This window comes from Mesoplodon bidens (assembly GCF_964165515.1).
Source record: "Mesoplodon bidens genome assembly, chromosome: 3".
In the NCBI taxonomy this organism is placed as follows: domain Eukaryota; kingdom Metazoa; phylum Chordata; class Mammalia; order Artiodactyla; family Ziphiidae; genus Mesoplodon; species Mesoplodon bidens.
In genome coordinates this window covers 34,020,442-34,043,068 of record NC_138178.1, presented here as the reverse complement: position 1 = coordinate 34,043,068, position 22,627 = coordinate 34,020,442, and the positions used below count along the sequence as shown (strand labels likewise).

At 51.3% G+C, this 22,627-nt stretch overlaps 1 protein-coding gene across 1 annotated transcript in view; it reads right to left on the bottom strand.

Moving 5' to 3' along the window:
* Positions 1-2,892: 2,892 nt before the first annotated feature.
* The window catches only part of IL16 (interleukin 16), a 113,912-nt gene continuing 94,177 nt past the window's right edge, over positions 2,893-22,627 (bottom strand). The window contains exons 11-19 of the mRNA XM_081230119.1: positions 21,031-21,118; positions 19,846-20,306; positions 16,156-16,306; positions 12,486-13,584; positions 10,553-10,721; positions 8,380-8,481; positions 5,858-6,116; positions 5,497-5,628; positions 2,893-3,360 (exon numbers count right to left, since the gene is read on the bottom strand). Coding sequence (XP_081086245.1) covers positions 3,167-3,360; positions 5,497-5,628; positions 5,858-6,116; positions 8,380-8,481; positions 10,553-10,721; positions 12,486-13,584; positions 16,156-16,306; positions 19,846-20,306; positions 21,031-21,118 — 2,655 coding nt within the window. The 3' untranslated portion in view covers positions 2,893-3,166. The remainder of the gene's footprint in view (positions 3,361-5,496; positions 5,629-5,857; positions 6,117-8,379; positions 8,482-10,552; positions 10,722-12,485; positions 13,585-16,155; positions 16,307-19,845; positions 20,307-21,030; positions 21,119-22,627) is intronic.

Genomic DNA, 22,627 nt, shown 5'->3' with positions numbered 1-22,627 from the left:
TCATCCCTGCCAGTTAGAAATGATGCCCTCGGACAGTCACGTAACACTCCTGTGCTTTGGCTTCCTCTCTTTAAAGAAAATCTGGGGGCATGAATACCAGTCCTGGGGTAGCCTGCTTAACAGTCCATGCAAATGAGATGATGATGGTGAATCAGTGAGATGCTGTACAAAGCCAGGAACGAGGGCTACCTGGGAGAGACTCTTGGATGGACTCATTTCCCTGGAGAGTTAAAGTAGATCCGGGATTGTTGTTTGTGTGTTTGCGGTGTTGGGGATGACTGGAATCATTGTTTGCAAAGGCACTGTTTTCTCTGCCTGTTGTCAACTCTGAGGAAGGTGGCCAAGGCGCACTAAACCTCATCTGTAAACTGCAGCATCATGACGCTCAAATGGATGAGCTTTCGTTTTAAGACCTTCTTGCTGATTCTTTTTCTTTTTTAAAAATAAATTTATTTATTTATTTTTTGGCTGTGTCGGGTCTTCGTTGCTGCACCCAGGCTTTCTCTAATTGCGGCGAGCGTTGCGGTGCGCTGGCTTCTCATTGCGGTGCGCTGGCTTCTCATTGCGGTGGCTTCTCTTGTTGTGGAGCACGGGCTCTAGGCACACAGGCTTCAGTAGTTGCAGGGTGCGGGCTTCAGTAGTTGTGGCACATGGGCTTAGTTGCTCCGAGGCATGTGGGATCTTCCCGGACCAGGGCTCAAACCCGTGTCCCCTGCATTGGCAGGAGGATTCTTAAACCACTGCACCACCAGGGAAGTCCCTTTCTTGCTGATTCTTGATTTGAAACTGGAAAGCTGGCAGTGGCAGCATCCTCAGTGGTTCTATTTGAGCTGGGGGAGAAGGGAGTCTTCAGAGACAGAAGGGGTTCCTGGGAGGGCCTTGGCGCATGCTGGCTGCATGTGAATCCTCATACAGCCCCACTCACTTGATTCATCTGAGCTCCCAAGAATGCCCAAGGAGGCATTCTCTGTGTCCCAGGCCCATGGCTGGCACTGTGCTCATCCATGTCACCACCTCTGAGTCCTAATGGAAAGACTCTTTCTCCTTCCCCAGGCTGGTCCACATTCATCACCTGGCTGGTCCACCTTCATCACCTGGCTGCTTGATAAGACTCAAAACAATAACCCGATTATAGGAAACATCACTGTGTACAGACGTGAGATTGCGGGGGTGAGGGGTGTGCCCGCTGAATCCCGTGGCCTGGGTGCCCAGCCCTGGACAGGCACACAGTAAGATCCGGTAGGATGGGTGTTGAATGGGGTCATACCTTTCATTGTCAGACCATGTTCAAATTCAGCATTTCTCTTAAATCTAAGGAGCTGACACAAATGGTTATCTCCAAGTTCTTGTCTCCTCTAGAGCTTGACACAGATGACCCTGAGCACATAATTTCTCAGGAAGAATAGGGCACTGAGCTGGCACCCACTGTGGTGAAGTCACTAAAGGGACTTGCATGAAGATTATGATTCCCCGGGAGAGTTTTCTAAGAGTTCACTGCCAGGAAGCAGATTCTTAGCCCCCTGTGGACCCTGGAGAAGCTATTGGATGACATTAAGATGGCCCCTCTGATACTGGCCTGGGAGTAAGGACTTTTTGTGTCATGTCTGTGGTCCTTGCCAGGTCCTCCCTCACACCCTTATTCACGGGAGCAGGGCCAGGAGCAGGACTGACGCACTGTCTGGGCCTCATCAGGGGGTGCTGGGTGTTGCTAATGCATTTCCTTGTCCTGAGCTTTGGCCTGTTAGTCTCTCCCAGACCACAGAAGAAAGAACTCACTCTCCATGTCATTCACCAGCTGGACAAGTTGCCTCTCACCTCTGGGTCTCAGTACCCTCATCTATACAGTGGGACAATACCACACTCTGTAGACACTGCTGTGATTACTAAGGACAGTGTCCACTTAACCCAACACGGTGCTTGGCTCGTGGGAGTCAAAGGGCAGCCATTGTGTTGTACTCTCTCAGCCTCACGCTAGTCCATCCTGTTGGCACAGCTGAGCACACGTGGAGTTTCCATTGTTTGTTTACTTGCTCTGCCAGTGGGTACCACCTTGGCTAGGAGCACTTCTCCAACCCAACCAAATCCAGTTTTGCAAATGTGTTGTGTGCTAGAGTGTATTTTCCAAAAACAGCCCCAGCAATCTTTCCCTTCCCCTTAAACCGGGGCAGGTTTGTGCCAGCTCTGACTGATAGAGCATAGGAGAAGTGATGCTATTTGATGTCAGAGGCAAGGTCTTAAAAAGGATGCAGCTCCGATGTGGCTCTCACACTCTCCGGGGGACACCCAGCTACCACGTTGTGAGGACGCCCAGGCCACAGGGAGAGGCCTCCTGCCGTGTATAAATAGCCGGGGGAGTCCCTAGCTATTTTTTTTATTATGATCATCATGACTATTATCTTTTACTCTTATTAAATATTTGCAGATATCCTTGTGTCAAACAGATGGGAAATTTTCTTTCAACGTCGGCAGTAAAAGAGCACTCTTTCCCTATGTAACTCTGAAAGAGTGGGAGCCGTATGTGAATATGTCCTCTTTACGTGGACCCAGGGGTCTTCTCCAGGCCATTCAGAGCCAAAAGCACTGTGAAGATTGTTTCGTGAACATCCCACCAGCTCCATTCCCACACCACCCAATGCGCGGCCAGCAGCCAACATCAGCGGCCCGATGTGTGAGTGAGTGAGTGACCCTTCGGGTGGTTCCAGCCTCCGGCCTTTGAGTTGGGCCAGCTGATGTCACATGGACCAGGACGTGCTGTCTCCTCCAAATCTGCCACCATTGCAGAGTCCTGGGGAAAACAAAGGGTGCTGTTTGGGGTGGATCAAGACACAGTGATAGTCCTTAGAAAATCTGCGAAGCAAAACATGGATTTCATATCCAATTGTCATATATCCGTTTTATTTACAGCACCACAATATTAATCAGTAAGCTCTCTCTAGACATAGTCTGTAGTTTGTATCAGCCACCCCAGTATGACTCTGCCCTAACTTTCTGGGACAACCCGCTTTTTGGGTGATGTTCCAGAAGGTCCGTCCAGACGTGGGCAAGCAGCCACCAGGAAGCACGCCTGTGCTTTCCCCCATCGGGGTGGGGTTAGCAGTGACCCTGAGAATTAGCGGTTGTGGAGAGCCGCACGCAGTTGGCTCTGGTGTCAGCTCTGGCGCTGGGCCTAGGGGTCTCCAGCAGCTGTGGTCCCCTTGGACTGGAGGCTCTTCCTCCTGAGGACGATAGTGACAGGTCCATCAGGCAGCGCCTTGATGATGTTCCAGGCTTCAAACCGTGTGAGGCCCTGCATGGCAGTGCTGGCCAAGTGTAAGATTTCATCTCCTGGCTGGACCGTCTCACTTTGTTCTGAGGCCGCCCCTGGGATGAGAAAGAAGAGAATGGGTCCCACAAGTGACAGTGGAACAAGCAGTTACTTCCTACCCTTGGTCTCTGAGGAGCTGGGACAGCTCAGAAGGCAACTGGCACCCATCCCTCCAGAACTCGGTGGTCGTTCTGAAATGAGACATCTCATAAAACGGTGACTTCAAGGCTGGCACACCAGGCTCCAGCTCTCTGTGGCCCTTGGGAGAGGTGGAGACCATGCTGTCCCCAGAGAAGGGGGATTTCGAGCAGCTCCAAGCCAGAGCCTGGCTGGGGAGACCTCCCTGGGGAACCGGGTCCTCCTCTAAGCCTCCCCCGCACATGTGGTGTCTCTGCTCCTAATGAGGTGGCCGGGCATTGGGTGGTGTGGGAATGGAGCTGGTGGGATGTTCACGAAACAATCTTCACAGTGCTTTTGGCTCTGAATGGCCTGGAGAAGACCCCTGGGTCCACGTAAAGAGGACATAGTCACATACGGTTCCCACTCTTTCAGAGTTATGTAGGGAAAGAGTGCTCTTTTACTGCTGATGTTGAAAGAAAATTTCCCATCTGTTTGACACAAGGATATCTGCAAATATTTAATAAGAGTAAAAGATAATAGTCATGATGATCATAATAAAAAAAATAGCTAGGGACTTCCCTGGCAGTCCAGTGGTTAGGACTCCGCGATTCCATTGCGGGGGTGGGGGGCGTGGGTTTGATCCCTGGTCGGGGAACTAACATCCTGCATGCTGTGCGGCGCGGCCAAGAAATAAATAAATAACTAAATAAAATGGGCCAAGTATCTAAGCAGACATTTCTCAAAAAAAAAAAATTAGCTCAAATATATTGGGCAATTATATGTAACAGGCATTGTGTTAACACTTGGCATTTATGGCAATAGTCCGATGAGGTATGTATGCTCTGTTAGTATTCCCTTTTCACGTGGGAGGAAACCAAGGACTCAAGTAGCTCACACAAGCTCCAAAGCTGCTGAGTGGTGCAGCTGTAGAATCCACCTCCCTTGGTCCCTTACATCCCCATGTAAGCAAATGGGGCCAAGATGGTGAAGGGACTTGCCCAGGGTCATGCTGCCATTAGGGGCAGAACTAACTCTGGAATCCAGGTCTCTCGACTTTGAGCCCTACGCTCATTCCAAGTTGACCTTCAAAGTTAAAAATATCTTTCGCAGAACTGGAGTCAACGTGGATTTCTGGGGAAGCTCCACGTGAGCCTTGGTCCACCCCCTGGGTTTCAACAGCTGTAACAGATTTCCCGCTAACAAAACCAGTCTGCAGTGGGGGCGCCTGGGGGACGGGGAGCAGAACTGGGAGGGCCTCTGGTCCCAGTACTAAGAGCCCTCAGACACACACCCACACCTCTTCTTATAGGTAAGGAGCCTCAGGCCCAGAAGGCAACAGTCACTCAGCAAGTTAGAAGGAGAGCTAGACCAGAGCGCAGGCCACGTGACCCCCTGTCCACAGCTCCCTGCTTTGTGACTCAGGGGGGTCCAGCATGAGAGGCAGTGAAGAATCAGGGTGATTGCCTGTGACAGCTGCAGGCCATTCATGATTTTCACAGGAAAACCCAAGTGACCCCCCACTAGAGGCTGGCGTGCTCCCCAGTCCATGATGAACAAAATCTCAAAATTCTGAATAAAGGTAGGAGCTGACAGGTCCAGGATTAGGGAGAGGTGAGTAAGGCTGAGTTGTGCACCTGGAAAGTCAGACTCTTGTCTTTGTTTTACAACTTGATATTTTGTTCATTGTGGACTTTTTGAATTAATTTCGAGTTTTAAAAATATTGCACTGAAACAGTATGTATCTTGATTACTGAATATTTCGGTGCCGCCTCCAATTTTGCACCCAGGGCAGTGCCTCACTTGCCTCACCCTAGCCCTGGCCCTGCCAAGCTGAACCAAGCCCAGGGCTGGGTCACGTACAAGGACCCAGTAAAACAGGGGGGTTAAGGGGATGTCTGAGCCTTAACAGGGAGAAAAAGCAAAGTGGAGTCCTTAACAGGCTTGCCTGCCTCCCAAAAGGGCCTGGGGTTGTGGGAAACTGACATGGCCTAGAAGGTGCTCAGAAGCCTTTGGGGGGCCTGGCCTGACACCTGCAACTGGAGCGAAGGCTGAGAGGCAGACACACACCGCACCTTTGAAGATCCTGTTAACAGTCAGAGGCTTGTCCCCTTGCAGAGAGCCCTTCCCTCCTTCCAGACTGAAGCCCAGGCCTGCAGAGGTCTTCTCCAGGGTCACTGTGCAGACTGTGGCCTCTGCTGCTGCTGCTGAGAAAACACAGGGGACTGTTAGGGATGCTCTCAAGTGAGCCTGGCTGATGCGCCTGGCAAACTTGTGCATGTGTACGGATAAACCCAGGCATGCGTGCTGGGCGGCATACAAGGCAGGCCACGTGTTCTGGGGGCCACAAATGACTGCGCAGCCCTGCTGGCATGGGCCTCACCTGTCCAAAGGTGATGTGGCCCACGGGGCTTCCACCATGTGGGGAGAACTTACAGGAATCTATGGAAACGTCACCGGCCACAGAGGCTGAGGCTGCAGAATCTGTGGAAGAGTTGAGGTCGGGCGGGGTCTCCACAGTTGGCTTCCTTGTGACAATCACGGCTTGCCTGGGGTCCCGAGCTTGGCGAAGGATGGCCAGAGCATCATTGTGTGTGGCCCCTTTGAGAGACTTGCCGTTGATGGAGAGAACCTCATTGCCCTTCTGAATAGTCCCTTCCTGGGAGGCCAACCCGTTGGGGAACACCCTGTGAACCTGAGCAAACCAAAGGAAGTCAGGAGCCAGGAATCACCATATCGGATTAGTCATTAGTCAAACCCAGCAGATCCTTAGGCCAAAAAGATAAGACGAAATGTGTCCTAGATTAGGGCTGCTAGCCAGCATTCCCTCCTCCACCCAAACCAGAGATCATTAGCAAAAATGGTCAGATTGGCCCTCAGAATCCTTCCCAACACAATGTCCAGGACTATATCACTACAATCTTAGTTAACATCCAGTTAAAATCTTTTGCCTTATGTGCTCTACATCAGCATTTCCCAGAGTGATTTTCTTCAAGCACTCATTCTGTGCCATATTAATAGGTATTGTGTAAGAAAAGTTTCTGCAGTCTAAGAAAATTAAGAACGTTGGATAAAACACAAGCTCTGAAAATGCCTACAGCTTAAAAAAAATCCTAGAGACTCTACAGTGCTGTTTGGCATGATACTTCTCTAAGAACAGGCCGTATAATACAGTGACCCCCAAAAGTTTCAGCAAAGCATCCTTTTTTCCATAGAGAAATTCTCAGGCCCCATCTTCTGCAGAATGCAGAATTCCTATCCTAGGCAGTCTAGACATTTTTAAAACTCCTACCCTAGAAATTCTGATCCTTTAACTCCAGTTAAAAGGGACCATCGCCCACCCCCATTCCCTTTCTGAAAAATATGTGGGATTAAAAAAATCTCATGTCTTTGCCTCAGCCTTTTTAATGATGTAAATTCTAATTGCTTAATTAAGAGGATTGAATGACAGCATGGATGGGCAATCACTAAACTCTGCTACGTGTTGTTTTGCTGTTATCATCTGAACAAGGTTCTTTGTTTCTCTAAACTGTTTCAGTGTTAGAAAAAGTCTGTTATGGGGTCAGATGTGGTCAAAATCCCTTGGTTATAAGACCCAAGTAGGAAGCAGAATCTCTGCTCTGCATCTCAGTCTGTCCTCTATAAATGAAGCATACATGCCACCAATCCCCCATCCTGAGGTATGGGGAAGGTGACTTGAACGTGCCAGTGAGAGCCCAGCTTGCTCTTGGTCATGGACGGTGCTCAGTGTTAGTTCTCTTTTAATGAAGCTGGAAAGGAAGGGAAGTGCTCAAACACGGAAGGAGAAAGGGGAAGTCTGGTGCCTATGATCAGCTGGTGTGTATCGCTCCTGGTTTTTGAGGCAGTATCTCAGGGATGGCGAGCAAATGGGATGCAGAGAAGTCCCGACTCAAGGAAAGACCCATAGATCCAAAGTACTCTTCCCACAGGCAAGCTCTCTTTTCTTCTCTTCAAATAGAAAGCAAACTGCACCATCAGGAACGTCTTTATGATGCTCTGCTACGTGCTTAGGGTCAGAAAAAGTCCTCACTGGTTTTACGTGCTTTTGTGTGATAGAGAGCTTGCTTACAAAGAAGGAAGTTGGTGCTCACACACAACTGACTCCGAAGTGACCAATAGGAATGGGCCAAGTTACCACTGCCAGGGGGTGTGGTGTGTTTAACGCTGGCTGCTCCTGTGAGCTGGAGGGTTTGTTTTCAGCTGAGCAAGGGAGTTCAGATGAGTCCACGTGAAGGATATACTGAGACAACACAGCCATGGGGGTGACACCAGTGCACTCAGCTTTGGAGAGATGGAGCAGCCATGTCACAGCTGGGTCCATGAAGATGGATGACCAGAAACCATCTGGGTCAGGTGCAGGTAGCCTAAATAGTGGGCAGAGGGCAGCAGCCAATGCTGATCAGACTGTGTGGACCAAGAAAACAGGGTCCACAGGGAAAGATGCAGATGATCCAGGACCACGGCCCTCCCCAGTCTTACCCCGGGCTCTAGTGGGTCCTGAGAGAACAGGGGGCTCGACCGTGAGATCTGAAGCCTCATGTGCATCCTGGGTTGCGCTGTGCTGTTCCTGATCTTTCCAGCTGGGCCCCATTGCCCTCAACCAACCATCAGATCTGCTTCGCAATCGTGCGTGTTAACACCCCCAATCTCCCAGTGGGCAAACCCAGGAAAACAGCCTCCTGTACAGGACCTGCCTTCCCAAGGGCTCTTTCTGTCCAGGTGAGGCCTCTTTCCATCTAGGTGTGCTATGCTACATATCACATCCAGGTCTTCAATCCTGGCTGTAAAGCTTCTTGAAAAGGATCTTAAGCTCCTGCCCTAACCTCACACCCAGGGGCCTGGGGTCATGCATTCCTCTGATCTCTCCTAGTAAGTGCTCCCCCCTCCCAGGGCCATCACCTCTGGCTCTGACGCGCCTCCATGGCTGGGCCACTCACCGTGATCACCTTGTTTTCTAGATCTGCTCCTCCTGCCAAGGTGAACCCAAGGCCAGTCCCTTCCTCCTTGTGCAAGATGGTAACATGGATGTTGTCTAATTGCTGCAGAAGGAAGTATATATATTTAAAAAACATTTTATTGCAACAGCATGAACAGTTTAACAAGTGTTCCAACATCAGGCTGATTCGTTCTCCAACCCCAGCTTGGCCACGCTCCCAGGTACGTCAGACCCATTTCATCATTTGTAAAGAGAAGACTATATTTCCTGGAGTCATAGGAAGCTCAGAAGAAAAAAAAAAAATGTGCATAAGGCAACCAATAGAGTTCTTTTCCTCTCCTATTCACGCAATCCACATCCACATTTGTATGGAAATAGGGCTGGGCGCTGCTAAGTCAGCTGGGAATCCCAGCGTGTGAGATAACACAGCTCTGGCACTTTGGCGTGGGACAAGATGAGGTCAGCCTGTAGGACTCTGGGTCAGCACAGCTGGGGGCAGCGCTGTTTTGCAGAAGTTGGCTGCTCCATGTGGCACAGCAGCTGCATTTAGGAGCCCAGCTGACTCCTTGCCCTAGAACACACATGCACGCATGCACACACACACACACACAAGCCCAGCCAGGCACACACAGTACTTCCCGGCCTGCACCTGGGCTCAGCTGGAGCCAGAACAATCGCTCTGCAGTGTCTAAAGTCAGAGACCCTCATTCCGGTCTCGATGGTGGAGGGGTCTCAAACTCAAATGCATACAGTACCCAGGCAGATCCCTTCAAAGAGCAAAATGGGCAGATGTGGGTGAGAGGAACTGCAGAGAACTGAGAGCAAATCTGCTTAAGAGGACCCACGGCTACATGGGAATGCAGACCCAGTGCTACAAGATCATTCATTCCTTTATAAAAAGAGAGCAGCCAGAAATCCAGGTTTTGATTCAGGTTTGATAATATTTAGAATATAATACTTTTTTAAAAAGCACCATGCAGACCACATAAAATATACCTGCATGCTCTCGGGGCACCAGTTGTGCCTTAGCGCAAGGGAATAAGCTTATGTCAAAGAATTCGCTTGCTGTGGCACCACCAGAGCATCTGCTGCGCAGCTGGCTCGATGATCATTTGATCTGGAGTCCCCAAGACCCAGGAAGGATGAAGGGATGAATGGACCTCACTGTCCCGCCTCTACGCCAGCACTGGCCCAAATCTCCCAACTTTGACCCAAGTGTCAGCTTACTTGCCCTATAAGAGTCCTTTGTCAAACTGGAAAGCAAATACTGTCCCAGGAACACCCCAGGCAGGACCGCTCTTTGTATTTTACGCAACAATTTTGCCTCTGTTATTTCATTGGAATTAGGCCCTGGGGATGATGGTCCCAGAGCACAGGTGATGAGTGAGAGCCCCAGAGGATGAATCCCGGCCCAGGGCATCTTGTCAGACTCACCCATACCCTGGATCTAGGGAACACCAGCTATGGTGCCTCCTTATCCTCTCATCCCAGTCTGGATGATTCCAGCACAAAAAGCCTGCGTGGACTAGGGCAGCCCAGGCGGATGCAAGGCCCATGAGCCCGTGCTCATCTGAGCTGAATGGGCCTCAGCTCTGCCTGACCACTTCCTCTCCACGCACCTTTGGGTCGTGCTCAGAAGGCACAGGGGAAGTGGGACTTTCAGAATGACTTGACTGAAGTGTGGGAACCCTTACGAGCCCTGGGATCAGTCACCTCTCGGTGTGCAGGGCAAGTCTTCAGGCAAGAGATCAGAACTTGCAATGGATGGCTCATGCCCACGCAGCATCTCCTGGAGACGCACACTGGGCAGGCAGCCCGTGGGACGTGGAAAGAGCATGGAACGTGGAGATAGAAAACCGAGGCTCTGCGACCTTGAACCTCGCCTTCCTCATTTATTAAAGGGTCAAAAAGATACAATAAGTCTGTGATTGAAAGCACTTCATGAGCTACAAAGCTCCCTACACCGGAAGGTCGTACGGTGGTCCAGTGATACACCGCCCCTCGGCCCCGGGCAGGATACAACCCGAGTCTGGTGTCAGCCCCTGGGAACTCCCTTCTCGACCTCAAGGAGCCCAGGGCAGCGTGCGCTGCTTCCCCACCCCGGCCCACCTGAGGTGACCAGACTGCTCATAGCAAGGCCTTTGTCTCTGTAAGTGCTTATAAAAGAAACCTACCTTTAATGTTGCTTCATCCAGAACCTTCACCTCCTCTATGAGCTTCTTTAATTCCTCGGAGCTCAGCAGGGAGATAACTGATTGACCAGACTGAGGAGCGCAGTGGTCAGAGTCGTCGGCTTCCGTGGGCTCACTGAGACCCTCTGTGTATTCTCTCAGCTCCGAAAGGCTTTCACAGGGAGGATCCACAAACAGTATGAATCATGACATTAATAAGAGCTAACATCCTTAGCATAATTACTCTATTCCAAGACGGTGCTAATGTTCATTCTATTATTGGGTGCAACAAATGCACAAATAGATACCAGCATCCCTCCACTACAGAGATGAGGAAATTGGGGCTTAAGGAGGGGGAATAACTTGTCTATGGTCACGTGGTTATGAAAGGCCGAGATCTGGGATTCGAAATCACAGGTCATGGTGTGTCTGACTCCAAAGTCTGTGTTCAGAACCTCAACACCTCACCGCAGAGTATAACTGATGCTTTGGACAAATCTGCACCTAGATGGCCACCAAGCCGTCTAGGTGGCTTGGGACAGGACATCTGTGTGTCCTTTCACACACACACTCACCTTGGCCTCCTTCACAGATGTTGTCAGCCCCTGCCTATCCTACCTTAGCACCTAATCACTACAAATGGTGCCCACTTAGCTAGCAGCTGGCCTTCCTTTTTCTTTTGAACTCATTTTGGTACGTGTAGCTATTTTTTTGCAATGACACTTCATATTTTGCATGAAACTGTGGTTTGGGTGATAGGGATTATTCCTTCCTCTGACTGACAGATCTTTACTGCTAAAAGGTGGAGGGGGTCTCACAGCAGTAAATTCTAATGGTGAGCCTTGCAGTTCCAGAAGAAGAACAGACTCTCAGCCAGAAAGAGCAAGCTCCTGGGAAGCCTCAATATTAAAGGCTACGATTCTACCACTGACCAACTCTAATGCTTGAGTTGGTCTGGCTCTTCAGCCCCTGATCTGGGTGTGTCTTGGTGCAGGGGTCCCTAACCCCCGGGCCGCGCAGCAGGACGTGAGCGGCGGGCGAGCAAGCGAAGCCCCATCTGCCGCTCCCCATCGCTCCCCAGCGCTCACATTACAGCCTGAACCTCCCCCTCCCCGCCAGGGCCGTGGAAAAATTGTCTTGCACGGAACCGGTCCCTGGTGCCAAAATGGTTGGGGACCGCTGTTTTGGAGGATCTCTCCTGTTCCCTCACAGTAGCTGGCACCTGATAGAACTTCACAGTAGCTGGAATCTGATGGAACATCTGGGTCAGTGAGTCTCAAACATTTCTCAGCAATATAAGAACAATACATAATACTGATCAATGCACAGTTGTTCCGATTCAAGAGGGAAGACTAAACCCCAGCCCTGCAGCAGGAGCTCTGGGGCACTGCTCGGAGCCCCCCGCACCCCCGGTTCTGTGGAGCAGGTCTTGCCCAGCTCCTAAGTTCAACTGAAGAGGAAACCGAGGGGGAGTGTGGAAGGAACCAGCTTGTGGTCAGGGCGTCAGTGTGGGAGATGGGACTGGGACTCAGGTGTCCGAACTGCCAGGCCAGGGGGCTGAACCCTGTGCAGAGTACAGGTGGATTTCTTTGGAGAGAGGGAGGTAGCAAGAACCCCCAAGGGATCATCTCCTAGCCTCCTTCTGGTCTTCCTGAGCAATGGCCGGATATGTCCAAGGTTCATTAGTTGCAAATATGCACGTGTTATTCACCAGGGGGCCAGCTCTGTCCCCCACCTCCCACCCCTCCCGAGGCCGGGTGTTGTGAAAACTCCTTAATACAGAAGGCAGAGGTGTGACACACACACACACATGCACGCGTGCATAAAAGAACAGGTGGAACAATCCTTTAGCAAACCTGAGCGACTTTTTACAAGACACAGAGGATTATAAGAGGAAGAAAGCCAAGAAAGTTCAACACTGGGCAGAGACACTCACTTGAGCGAGAAGCCCATGTCTGAGGCAGGAGCTTCAGCAGAGCTATTTGCAGCAGGATCTTCGCTGGACGCCATGGGGGGCGACGCCCCTTCCTTGGGGCTGCAGGAGGTCTGGCCACAGGAGACAGAAGACGGAAGGCACAGCAGGGACTTCATGACAGCCGATGACACCTGGCTGCTGATGGAGTAGAGTTTACTGGTCTTTTCATCCAGTGGCTTCAGCTCACAGGACTGAGTCCTGCTCAGGGGGAAGCTCCGTGCCCGCTGGCTTGGTATCTTGACCCCTGGACCTCCAGACCCCTCCATCTGTGTCGCCAGCAGCCTTGAGAGAAGGTCGGGGTCCGAGGAGAGGGTTTTCTGACCGGGCTGCTGTCCGCGGGGAGGGGACTCCGGCACACCGGGGTCGCTGGCCTCCAGGGCTGCGAGGGAGGCTGGGGGCAGCTGCTCTGGCTCTGGCCGCTGCTGCTCCACGGCGGGGGGAGCCCCTCGCCCTGAGACACCAGGAGCCCAAGAAGCCCGTCCTCCCTCTTGCTTCCCAGGAGGTTTTGCTGCCTCCCCGGAGGAGCTGGAGGGCTGGAGGCTTAGTCTCTGGGTTCCTTTGTCAGGCCGGTGAGAAGAGCCAAAGGTTTCAAAGGAGCTGATCCTTTGCTTGATGGAAGAGGAGGCCCGTAGGGGTGGCCCGGGGCGCTCCCTGGAGGTGTGTGTTGGCTGGCTGGGGGAGGCTGCCTCTGGGAGCTGCCTTGGGGCACGATTCCTCAAGTCTTTCAAGCTTTGGCGAAACCAGGTGGGCTTGGGGGCCACTGGAGGACCCTTCTTCACGGTGCTGCCGTCTGCCGACTTGTAAACTGTGGGACCGCCACTGGTGGTGTCCAGTTTGGGCACAGTCTCATCTGGGTGGCCCTGAATCCCATCTTCCTCACCCAGCGTGACGACGGGCTGCAGTGGCGTGTGGCTATGATTCTCACTCATAACAGGGCTAAAGAGATTTTTGATGCAGTCAGAAATTCTAACCCAAGGGTCTTCGGCGGTGATATCAAGGGTATAGTCCATCCGAGCCTGCCTCTTAAGCAGTGGGTGTTTTACTGGAGACGTCGGCGTCACTGGGGAGCAGAAAGAAGGCCAAAGCTGTGCGTTACCCCTGATCATGAGTTTTCTTCCTAAGTTCTAGTTTCAAAGATGAAGAGCAAGGATGCTAGAGGAGATGATAAGCAGAAGTGGTGGGTCCCTTGTTGGGTGAGCTGCTACCCCAGGTGCTATTACCTGGCTAAGTGTGAACAGGCAGGGACACAGAACCAGAGGACCAGAGGTGTGAGTTATCTCCACAGCGTCCCAGCATTTTAGAGCTAGAAGGGTTCACACAGAATACCTAGTCTGATCTCTGACACTGTATGATTGAGGAACCCAACATTCATGAGGGGAAGGGGTCATCTGTTGGCAGAGTCAGGGTGAGAACCCCTGTCTCCTGATTCCCCACTTTCGTATTCTTTCCACTGTACTCAACAGCCTCTTAGATGACTCATTAGAACTTTAAAGGCCAAAGCAATCCTCTTACCTTTTAAACTTTTAAGCCAAGGGTCACAAATTGGCAGCCGTATTTGGTTTGGACCACCATGTCATTAAAAAGCAAAAGTGGGCGTGCACGCCTTCAGATGGGGCACACCCCAGCTCTACGCAGTTACAGCCCTCACCCTCACCAGGTCAGCATTTCACACATGAAAGCATCCATCTGGTCCTTGAGGTCATGTGAGTTTGCTACTCTCCCTACTCAAAGAATTAACCAGCCTGCTCAGCAAAGGAGCATTCCCCCTACCTAAAGAGCTGATGAGAGGATTCCAGGTAGAAAGAAGCTCTGTGACAACGATTCCCAAACTTGGCTGGCAAATCTGGAGAACCTAAAGAATGCTGATGTCCAGCCCTGGGTTCTGATTTAATACACCTGGGATGCAGCCTGGGCATTGGTGTTGGAGTAGCCCCACAGGTCATTCCAACCTGCTCTATCAGGCACGCCTAGTCAAGTTCAGCCCCTCACCACTGGTGGGGAGGGGAGCCTATGGAAGTCTTTCTTGGAAGCCAGTCTTGAACAAGCCAGAACAGGGGAGTCTGCCCGGACTCTTTCCCAGGAACAGAGGGAGGCCGGCCCCCAAGTCCTGCACAGCCAAGAAGCCAAGTAGATGCATGGCCCTTGGGTCACCCCAGGTCTGATCTCTCCCTGGTTAGGAGTATGCTGCTCTGGTTCCATGCTCTGGGGGATGCTCGGCATCAGAATGCAGCCCAGTTTAAGGAGGGCTGATTCCTCCTGCCCCTGGTCTCAACGCCAGCCCTCAAGGTATGCAAACCATGCAGAGCACTAAGCCTTGAAGATGCCCAGGAGACCTTCTGCATCATCCCAAAGGCCAGGGTGCTTAGTACTGACTCCGGGGGCTTTACCCCTCAGCCTGGTTCTGCATTTACATATTGCTCTGCTGCAGGGCCCGTCGTAAGACTCAGGAGTCGGACGTTCTACAGGAGAGCCCTCTGCAAACTGGGGGGAGGAGCTCTTGCCAGTAGAACACCAAGGCATTCCCTGGCAAGTTCCTCAATTGGGGTAACTCAGGGGAGGGACAGGGGGGAGGAGCCTCCAGTGGTAGGGCCGCTGCTCTGGGTGAGACGTGCCAGCTATTTCCATTCATAATGTCCCTTAACCTCCGAGAGCCTTCCTTGTGCTTTTCACGTAGTGTTTCTCAAACAGGTCGAGTAATAACTATGTAGGTTTGTAACCTACATAGTTACTACCTTGCCACTGCTGGGAGCTCCTTGATGGCAGGGACTGGTCTTTCTTCTTTCTCTCATTCTCTTTCTCATTCACTCTCCTATCTTCTCTCTCGCTCTCTCTCCCCCTGTCTCGGTCTCTGTCTCTACCTCTATCTCTTCCTCTCCCTCCCTCCCGAGAAGCTAGCGCAGGGCCTCACGAAGCCAGCACTCTGTACACGCTTGCTGAATTGAATCACATGTTGGGCTGCTGTGTGATTTCCCGCTTGCTGATGAGTGACTTGAGGCTCAGAAAAGTAAAGCAAGTTGCCCAGAATCACCTTCGTGAAGAACAGGGCCAGGTTTCCTACCCTGGTCTCCCCGACCCCAAGTCCGATGCTCTTTTTAACAAAGCTCTGCATCTTCACCTCAGGTCTCAGCCCTGCCAGGGGCACCATGTGGGCACACCCCTCCCATCCACGCCCCCCCTCCCCCTGCAGGAGGCGGTGACCACCAGCAACATGCTGTTTATTCCTCCCTCTCTGACCCTGCGTTCCCAGACTTGCAAATGCTGAAAGCAGCTTACTAGAACGCTGTGACCCTAGAGGGAGCAGCTGCTCACTGTGGTTGGGTGGGCGTGTCCTGGACCTTTTCCTGAGGGCCCCTTTCTCCAGCTGACTGTCTGGATTGGCCTGAGTTCCCCCTGCATCCCCCGCCCCCGTCACAGCATCACAGATCCAGCCAGGAGGTTCCCACCCTGGACAGCAACCCCACGGTCCTGCAGTCCCACGGCCTCAGGGGACTCCTGACCGTTCATCGGCCCAAGTCCAGCTGTCGAGTTGTGCAGAATCCTCCAATGCTCTGGGCAAACTCACGTTCTTCCCTTAGCACCGGACCTTGATCTGGAAGTTCCTTCCTCCTGGCAGATCTAACTGAAAACCTACCTGGGCTGCCTCCTCTCCTCCCTGGCTGGCCCTCTGAGGAGGACGTCGTCTGCGGGCCGACTGCAGGTCCTGGGCTGCAGGCAGTGGCGTGAGGGCTTCTCCCTGCTGCGCCTTCCTGCACAGGCAGCGGTGGCAGTACTTCGCTGGCTTCCTGTGGTGTAAACAGGAAGCAAGACCGTGTCAAAACGGTAGCCTCCAGCTGTGAGAAGGCAAGGCGCACTTTGATTGGGACTGGAGAGCTGACGTTGAGATGCTTTAATGAGAAGTTCAGTGGTCCTGTCAGTCAAGGGCCTTTCTTCCACTGTGGTGCCTGCATGGCTGACCCAGGGAGCCGGCACCTCCTGGAGGCCCAGAGCATCCCTCTGCTTCCCACGAGCTGGTGTCCAGAACAAGGGCTCATCCTACGGACATATGTGAAGATCCTGGGCTCTCTGTGACAGGGAAAAGAGGCTTGGGAGTGGGGACGGGGGACTGTCACTGCTTCATTTACCACTGCATTCTGCCAAACTACCCCCGTCCCAGGAGGGAAGAGAACCAGGCAAAGAACTGCCCTCTAATCTTCACTAAGTTAAGGTTAGAATGCTTGGAGGAAAATGTGTCTATATCACTTTCTACATTGTGATTCATTATTCAGTTATTTAGAAAGCGTGCTGCAAAGGATGACAGATACTCAGGACCTGTGCCATCACTTTCCTTTGCAGCCCCCAGAGTGATATCATTCTAGGGCAGAATCGTTTTCCCCCCTGAGCCTGAATGTGGACTCAGGCTCCTTCACAAACCAGCCTAGGGATGAGATGGACCAAGCACCAAGTAACCATCTAATGCTTGACTGGAGTTTGGGTTTTCATACAGCATGAAAGAGATGCTGTCAGGGCCCAGAGGAAGCAGCCAGCACCAGTTCTGTCCCAGAGAGGTGCTGAAGGCTTCCCAAGAGAAGTGCTTTTTGTCTGGTTCTTGAGCAAAGGGTAGGAATTTTCTAGGCAGAGAAGCTGAGGAAGAGTATTCCAGAGACACAGACATACACAGTAGAAGGAATAAGCAAAATACCAATCCAGAAAAAAAAAAAAAAAAAAGAAGGCAGATATCATCAAAATGATGCTGCCTAAATTTTTCTGCAAGGGAAATACTCTGCCATGCTGCCGTGGATGGCATCTGTGTTCTGCTCATTCCAGGGTCAGGTGGAATGACGGGCTGGCTATTTGACAAGGCTGCAGGCTTCCTCCCAAAAAGAAGGAAGGAAGGAGGAACAAATGCACCATATGGGACTAAAAAAGACATTGAAAATGTCTGTGGCCTGAGATTTAATACCTACTTTGTCAATAAACATTCTTTAGGAATGAAAATTCTACAGAAGTTAGAAATATGTTCCCAAAGCACTGTCCCAGCCCAAGGTCCCTAGTGTAGAACCGAGTCTAGGGGGGCATTTCGGAGACACTGAGAGACTAACTAACTCAAAGGAATCTTTGCGTTTCTTGAAGTAGTCCTTCGTAAAAGCAAGGCTTAGCCGTGGCATTAGAAGCTTAAAATATTAGACTGACGGTATCTAAGACACTCATCAGCAGGAAAAAATGATATGTGGCTGAAATTTAATTTCGCCCAGTTGGAACTCTGAAAGATGAGGTGACACTTGTCTATATCCACGATTGGTTGACACTTTCATAGGCCGATGCTCTGGGTACCAATCACAGTCGTCAAAGCAACTTTGCATCTTGGAACAGACACAGATGTGTTTTGTCTTTTCATTAGCACACCTGATATTGCACCCTCTTCATGGGAGTTGTTTTTTTTTGAATTAGCTCCTGAAATAAATTTGATTTTACTTGAATTTTGCTCTAAATAGCATTTCCTGGCACAGTGCTTGGTGAAAGAGGGAGAGAGAAGCGAAAGAAGGAAAGAAGACAGAGATGTGGACTTAGGGGAGAAAGTGATTTTTAACCACAAGTGATAGCTCAAGCTGATTTTCTAGAAGGGAGAGGATTGGTCTTCTGTTGAAGGGAATACCCTGAAGGTCATTTTGGTAGTGAAAGTTAAGTCCCCTTGAGTTACAAAAAAAAGATTTGGGGGTTGTAATGAAAGCTTGAGAAGGGTCTTGGGACCCTGGAGAGAAAAGACTGGGGGAGGGGGAGGTGGGGGGACAGAGAGAGACAGAGAGAGACAGAGAGAGAAAAAGGAGGAGGAGGAGGAGGTGGAGGGAGGGAGAGAAGGATGGAGAGATGTTATACACTGGGGCCAAGGAGAGAAACACCCAGTGAGAAATCCCCAGGCATGGCGGTGGAGATTTTTTAAGAATGACACGCAGCTAACAGCCCCGTTTCTGCTGTGCTATAATCCTTTCTCTGTACCCCCAACGCCCAGGAAAATAATGTGGTGTTGGTTGTGCTTTTGTAAAAGGCCGTAGAAGGGTCTGTGGGCCACGTGGGACACAGCAGAAGGTGGGAGGGTGCAGGGAGGCGCAACGGATGCTGAAGAGGCAGCACAGCGTGGCAAAGACAAGGGACTTTTGCTTGCAGCAGATCTCCTTCTGCAGAAGAAGAAGGAAGTTTGAAGCAGAAACCCTGATTCCTCCTCCAGCAGCCTCACTTGGGGAGACTGCCCTGCCCCATATCTGGTCCAACCCGGCCAGGTGGCCCAAGGGCATCGCTGGGGCAGACCTGCTCTGGCAAATCCGCTCCTTTTCTGGGTCTCCAGGGGCAAAGTAAAAAGCCTGGCTTCTCAGCCTCTCTGTTCCTAATTTGCCCTCCTGGACTTATAGGTCTCAGGCTCGTAGGAAAATGAAATGTTTGCTTAGAAAGGAGGAGCAGGGGAACAGATCCACGTCGGCAACTTCATCATGAATTGCTAACCAGCCACATCCTGCCGGCTCTGCAAAACTGTGCTTCCTCTGCAGTAACCTGGCTTCCTCTCCCTTCTTCACTCTCACCCCTCCTACTCAATAGCTTCCTCTCTGGGGTTTCTTGTTCCTGCTGAAATTTACCAACCCTCCTTTACAGATTGTTAGAGGGGATTCCCAGTTCCACCTGCCCAGAGAAGGCAGCTGTTGGGGAAGAAGTGAAAAACAGCGTAGCCTAGTGATAAAGTGACCCACTGGCAATGTGACCTTGAGCAAGTCCCTCGGTTTCCTCTTTGCATGAAGGGCACCCTCATCCCCAGGTGGCTGTCAGGCTTAACTGAGACAAAGCACAGCGCCTGGGCATAAAAACAGCCCAGGATGTAGAAGCTGCCTGGCCGTCAGCCTGCCTTCCCATAGGGGAGTGGGATGGGAGGACATGGAGGTCTTTAGGGGTGTGATGGAAGAGCCAATATAGCAATGAACACCATTATGCCTGAGAGTCTGTCAGGCATCCACTTGGTCGGTTCCATTCAATCCTCATGCTAGCCCGTGGAGGGAGCCTCTAAACTTGGCCCCGATTAACAGATAAGGAAACTGAGGCTTAGAGAGCTGTGAAAACAACCCTGAATTCCAGTGTGTAATGGATGGGAACACAGAAGCCAATCAACAAGACTGGGGCTTCAGTTGAGATCTGCCGGACTTCAAACCTCTCTTTCCACAGTCGGCCCTAAGCTTGAGTCCCGCCTCTTCTCTCTGATGGAGGAGAATCCTCCTTTGCCCACGGCTAACGCTCTGCGAATGCTCAAGATCAACCCTGCTTGGCGCGGGAGAACGCTCAACCCATCGGACACCACTCTTACCTGGCCACAGGTGGGCAAGGTGTGTCCAGGAGGGCACAGGGAGTCCCCTCTCTCTTCTAGACTCTTCTGAGGGTCACTGTCACTTTTAAAGTATTTTCTGGGTGGAGGCTTGGGCTTGGAGGACGTAGGCTTTCTCACCAAAATCTCGAAGGATTTCTTCAGTCTCAGTGGCGGGTGGCCGCCCGGGCTCTCCTGGGGCGGCCCGGATGATGCCCCAGGAGGCACCCCTGGCTCCAGCCCCAGAGGCAGGCCGGGGCTGCGCGTGCTGACTTCCAAGTCAGAGGGCGGCTGCTCTCCGCCACTGCTGGGACTGCCCCCGGGGGACCCCGACATGTAGCTGCTGTCACTGCTGGAGCGGATCATGACCTTCGGAGCCCTGCGATGCGGGGGAGCTGAGTTCTTCTCCCGGTCTTTCTCCAAGGTCGGCCGCCCATGCCAGCTGCTCTCCAGCCTTTTGACACCTGCATTGGAAGCACAAGGGAACCTCCACCCCTGGCCTTGATCACAAGGTGAGCTGCGGGTGGCACACTGCCTGCCCAGGCTGTCCGATTCTCCTCCGAGGTCACTTTGGTTTGGAGCTCGGCAGTCTTGGGTCTGGTGCCCAGCACCAGTGACTTTAGGTTGGGAAAATCATTCAAACTCTCTGAGTCTCCATGTGATGGAGACTGAGATGCACCCCCTAGATGGCCCTTCAAGGAAGGGCTTGATGTCCTAGCTGTGCCGAGTGCTGATAGCAGATAGCCTGTAGCTGTCTAGCTGTCAGCCCCTCCAGGGACCACCTTGGCTACAGAGAGCTACCTCGCCCAAGGGGCAGCCCATCTCCAAAGCCTGATGGAGATGGGGCTAGAAAGGCCCAGCCATTTCTGCCAACGGGACAACTCTGATGGGCCATTTGAGCTCCAGGGGTTGGCGGAAGCTGTCTGGTGTCATCTCAGCCCAGCTCGTCCCTCTGCCCAGCCCTGTGACTCCCCTCCCTTCCACAGGTGTGGAGCCCAGGATGCTTCTGCATAAACATCCTGCAGGCCAAACACCATGTCAGAGTCGGCTTCCGGGGGAACCCAGGCTCCCACACTCCATTTCCTCATCTGTAAAATGGAGATCCATTGGAGAGGGTGAGTTAATGGCTAAACTCAGGCTTTCTAAGAAGACAAAGATACTGCAGATGCAAGTTCACTGTTTCCTTACCTTCCAGACTCCACTGATGCCTCTCCTTTCCAAACCTGACATTCTCCACAGCCTGGGCCACAGCTTCTTTGAGTTGCTGTTCAGAGACCTAGAAAATATCCATCACCTCCTCAAGCAAACAGTGGAAACTCTTGCATCAGGATCTGAGTCCTGTACCAGCTCCCAAGCTGAGCCCCTGGATTCTAGTTTCTTTCCTTCACACCCACTCTACAAAGAGCTGACAAATTCCATTTCCAAAAACACCCTGGGCATCAATGGTTCCCTAGTATCTTCTAGGTAAAGTCCAAACTCTGTCAGTAATAGGGTTCCCAAGACGGCCCCTCTCAACTCTCCAACCTTCTCTCCACTACTTGCTGCAAAACTAGGCCAAGTTACCATTTCAGAGTTTACCTCTGGGAGCTATACCATTCTTTTTTTTTTTTTTTGCGGTACTCTCAACCACTGTGCCACCAGGGAAGCCCAAGAACAGAGGGTTTTAAGAAATACGTTGTTTGACACCAAAAGCACAGGCAACAAAAGAAAAAAATAGATAAATTGGACAGTGTCAAAATGAAAATATTCTGTGTATCAATCAACAAAGGGCACAATCAATAGAGTGAAAAGGCAACTCAGGAAATGGGAGAAGACATTTGCAAATCATACTCCTGCAACTCAAAAACAAAAACAATCAAACAATCCAAGTAAAACATGGGCAAAGGATTTGAATAGCCAATAGAAGATATACAAATGGCCAATAAGCATGTGAAAATATGCTCAACATCACTAATCATTAAGGTAATGCAAATCAAAACCATGAGATGTGACTTCACACCCATGAGGATGGCTACTATCAGAAAAATAGAAAATGAAAAGTGTTGACTAGGATATGGAGAAACTGAAATACTTGTACACTGCTGGTGAGAATGTAAAATGGTGCAGCCACTATGGAAAACAGTATGGCAGTTCCTCAAAAAAATTAAACATAGAATTACCATATGATCCAGCAATTCTACTTCTGGATATATACCCAGAAAGAATGGAAATCAGGGACTCAGATATTTGTACACCTATGTTCATAGCAGCATTATTCACAATAGCAAAAGGTGGAAGCAACCCAAGTGTCCATCAACAAATGAATGGATATACAAAATATGGTCTATACATACAATGGAATCTTATTCAGCCTTAAAAAAGAAGGAAATGGTGCTTCCCTGGTGGTGCAGTGGTTGAGAGTCCGCCTGCCGATGCAGGGGACAGGGGTTCGTGCCCCGGTCCGGGAAGATCCCACGTACTGTGGAGCGGCTGGGCCCGTGGGCCATGGCCGCTGAGCCTGCGTGCCCGGAGCCTGTGCTCCGCAACAGGAGAGGCCACAGCAGTGAGAGGCCTGCGTACTGCAAAAATAATAATAATAATAATAAAATAACTGAGCAGGGCTGGGTTTGAATCCCACCACACAGGCACGTGTGGATCTTGCCCATCATTCCGTTCTCTGTCCTATCTCTGCTGGGAGCAGAACCAACTAGTTAAGGACACAGGCTGCTGTGGATTTAAATCGTCATTTCTCCACTTCGTAGCTCCACCACTGGGCAAGTTCCTTTGCCTTTCTAAGCCTCAGTTT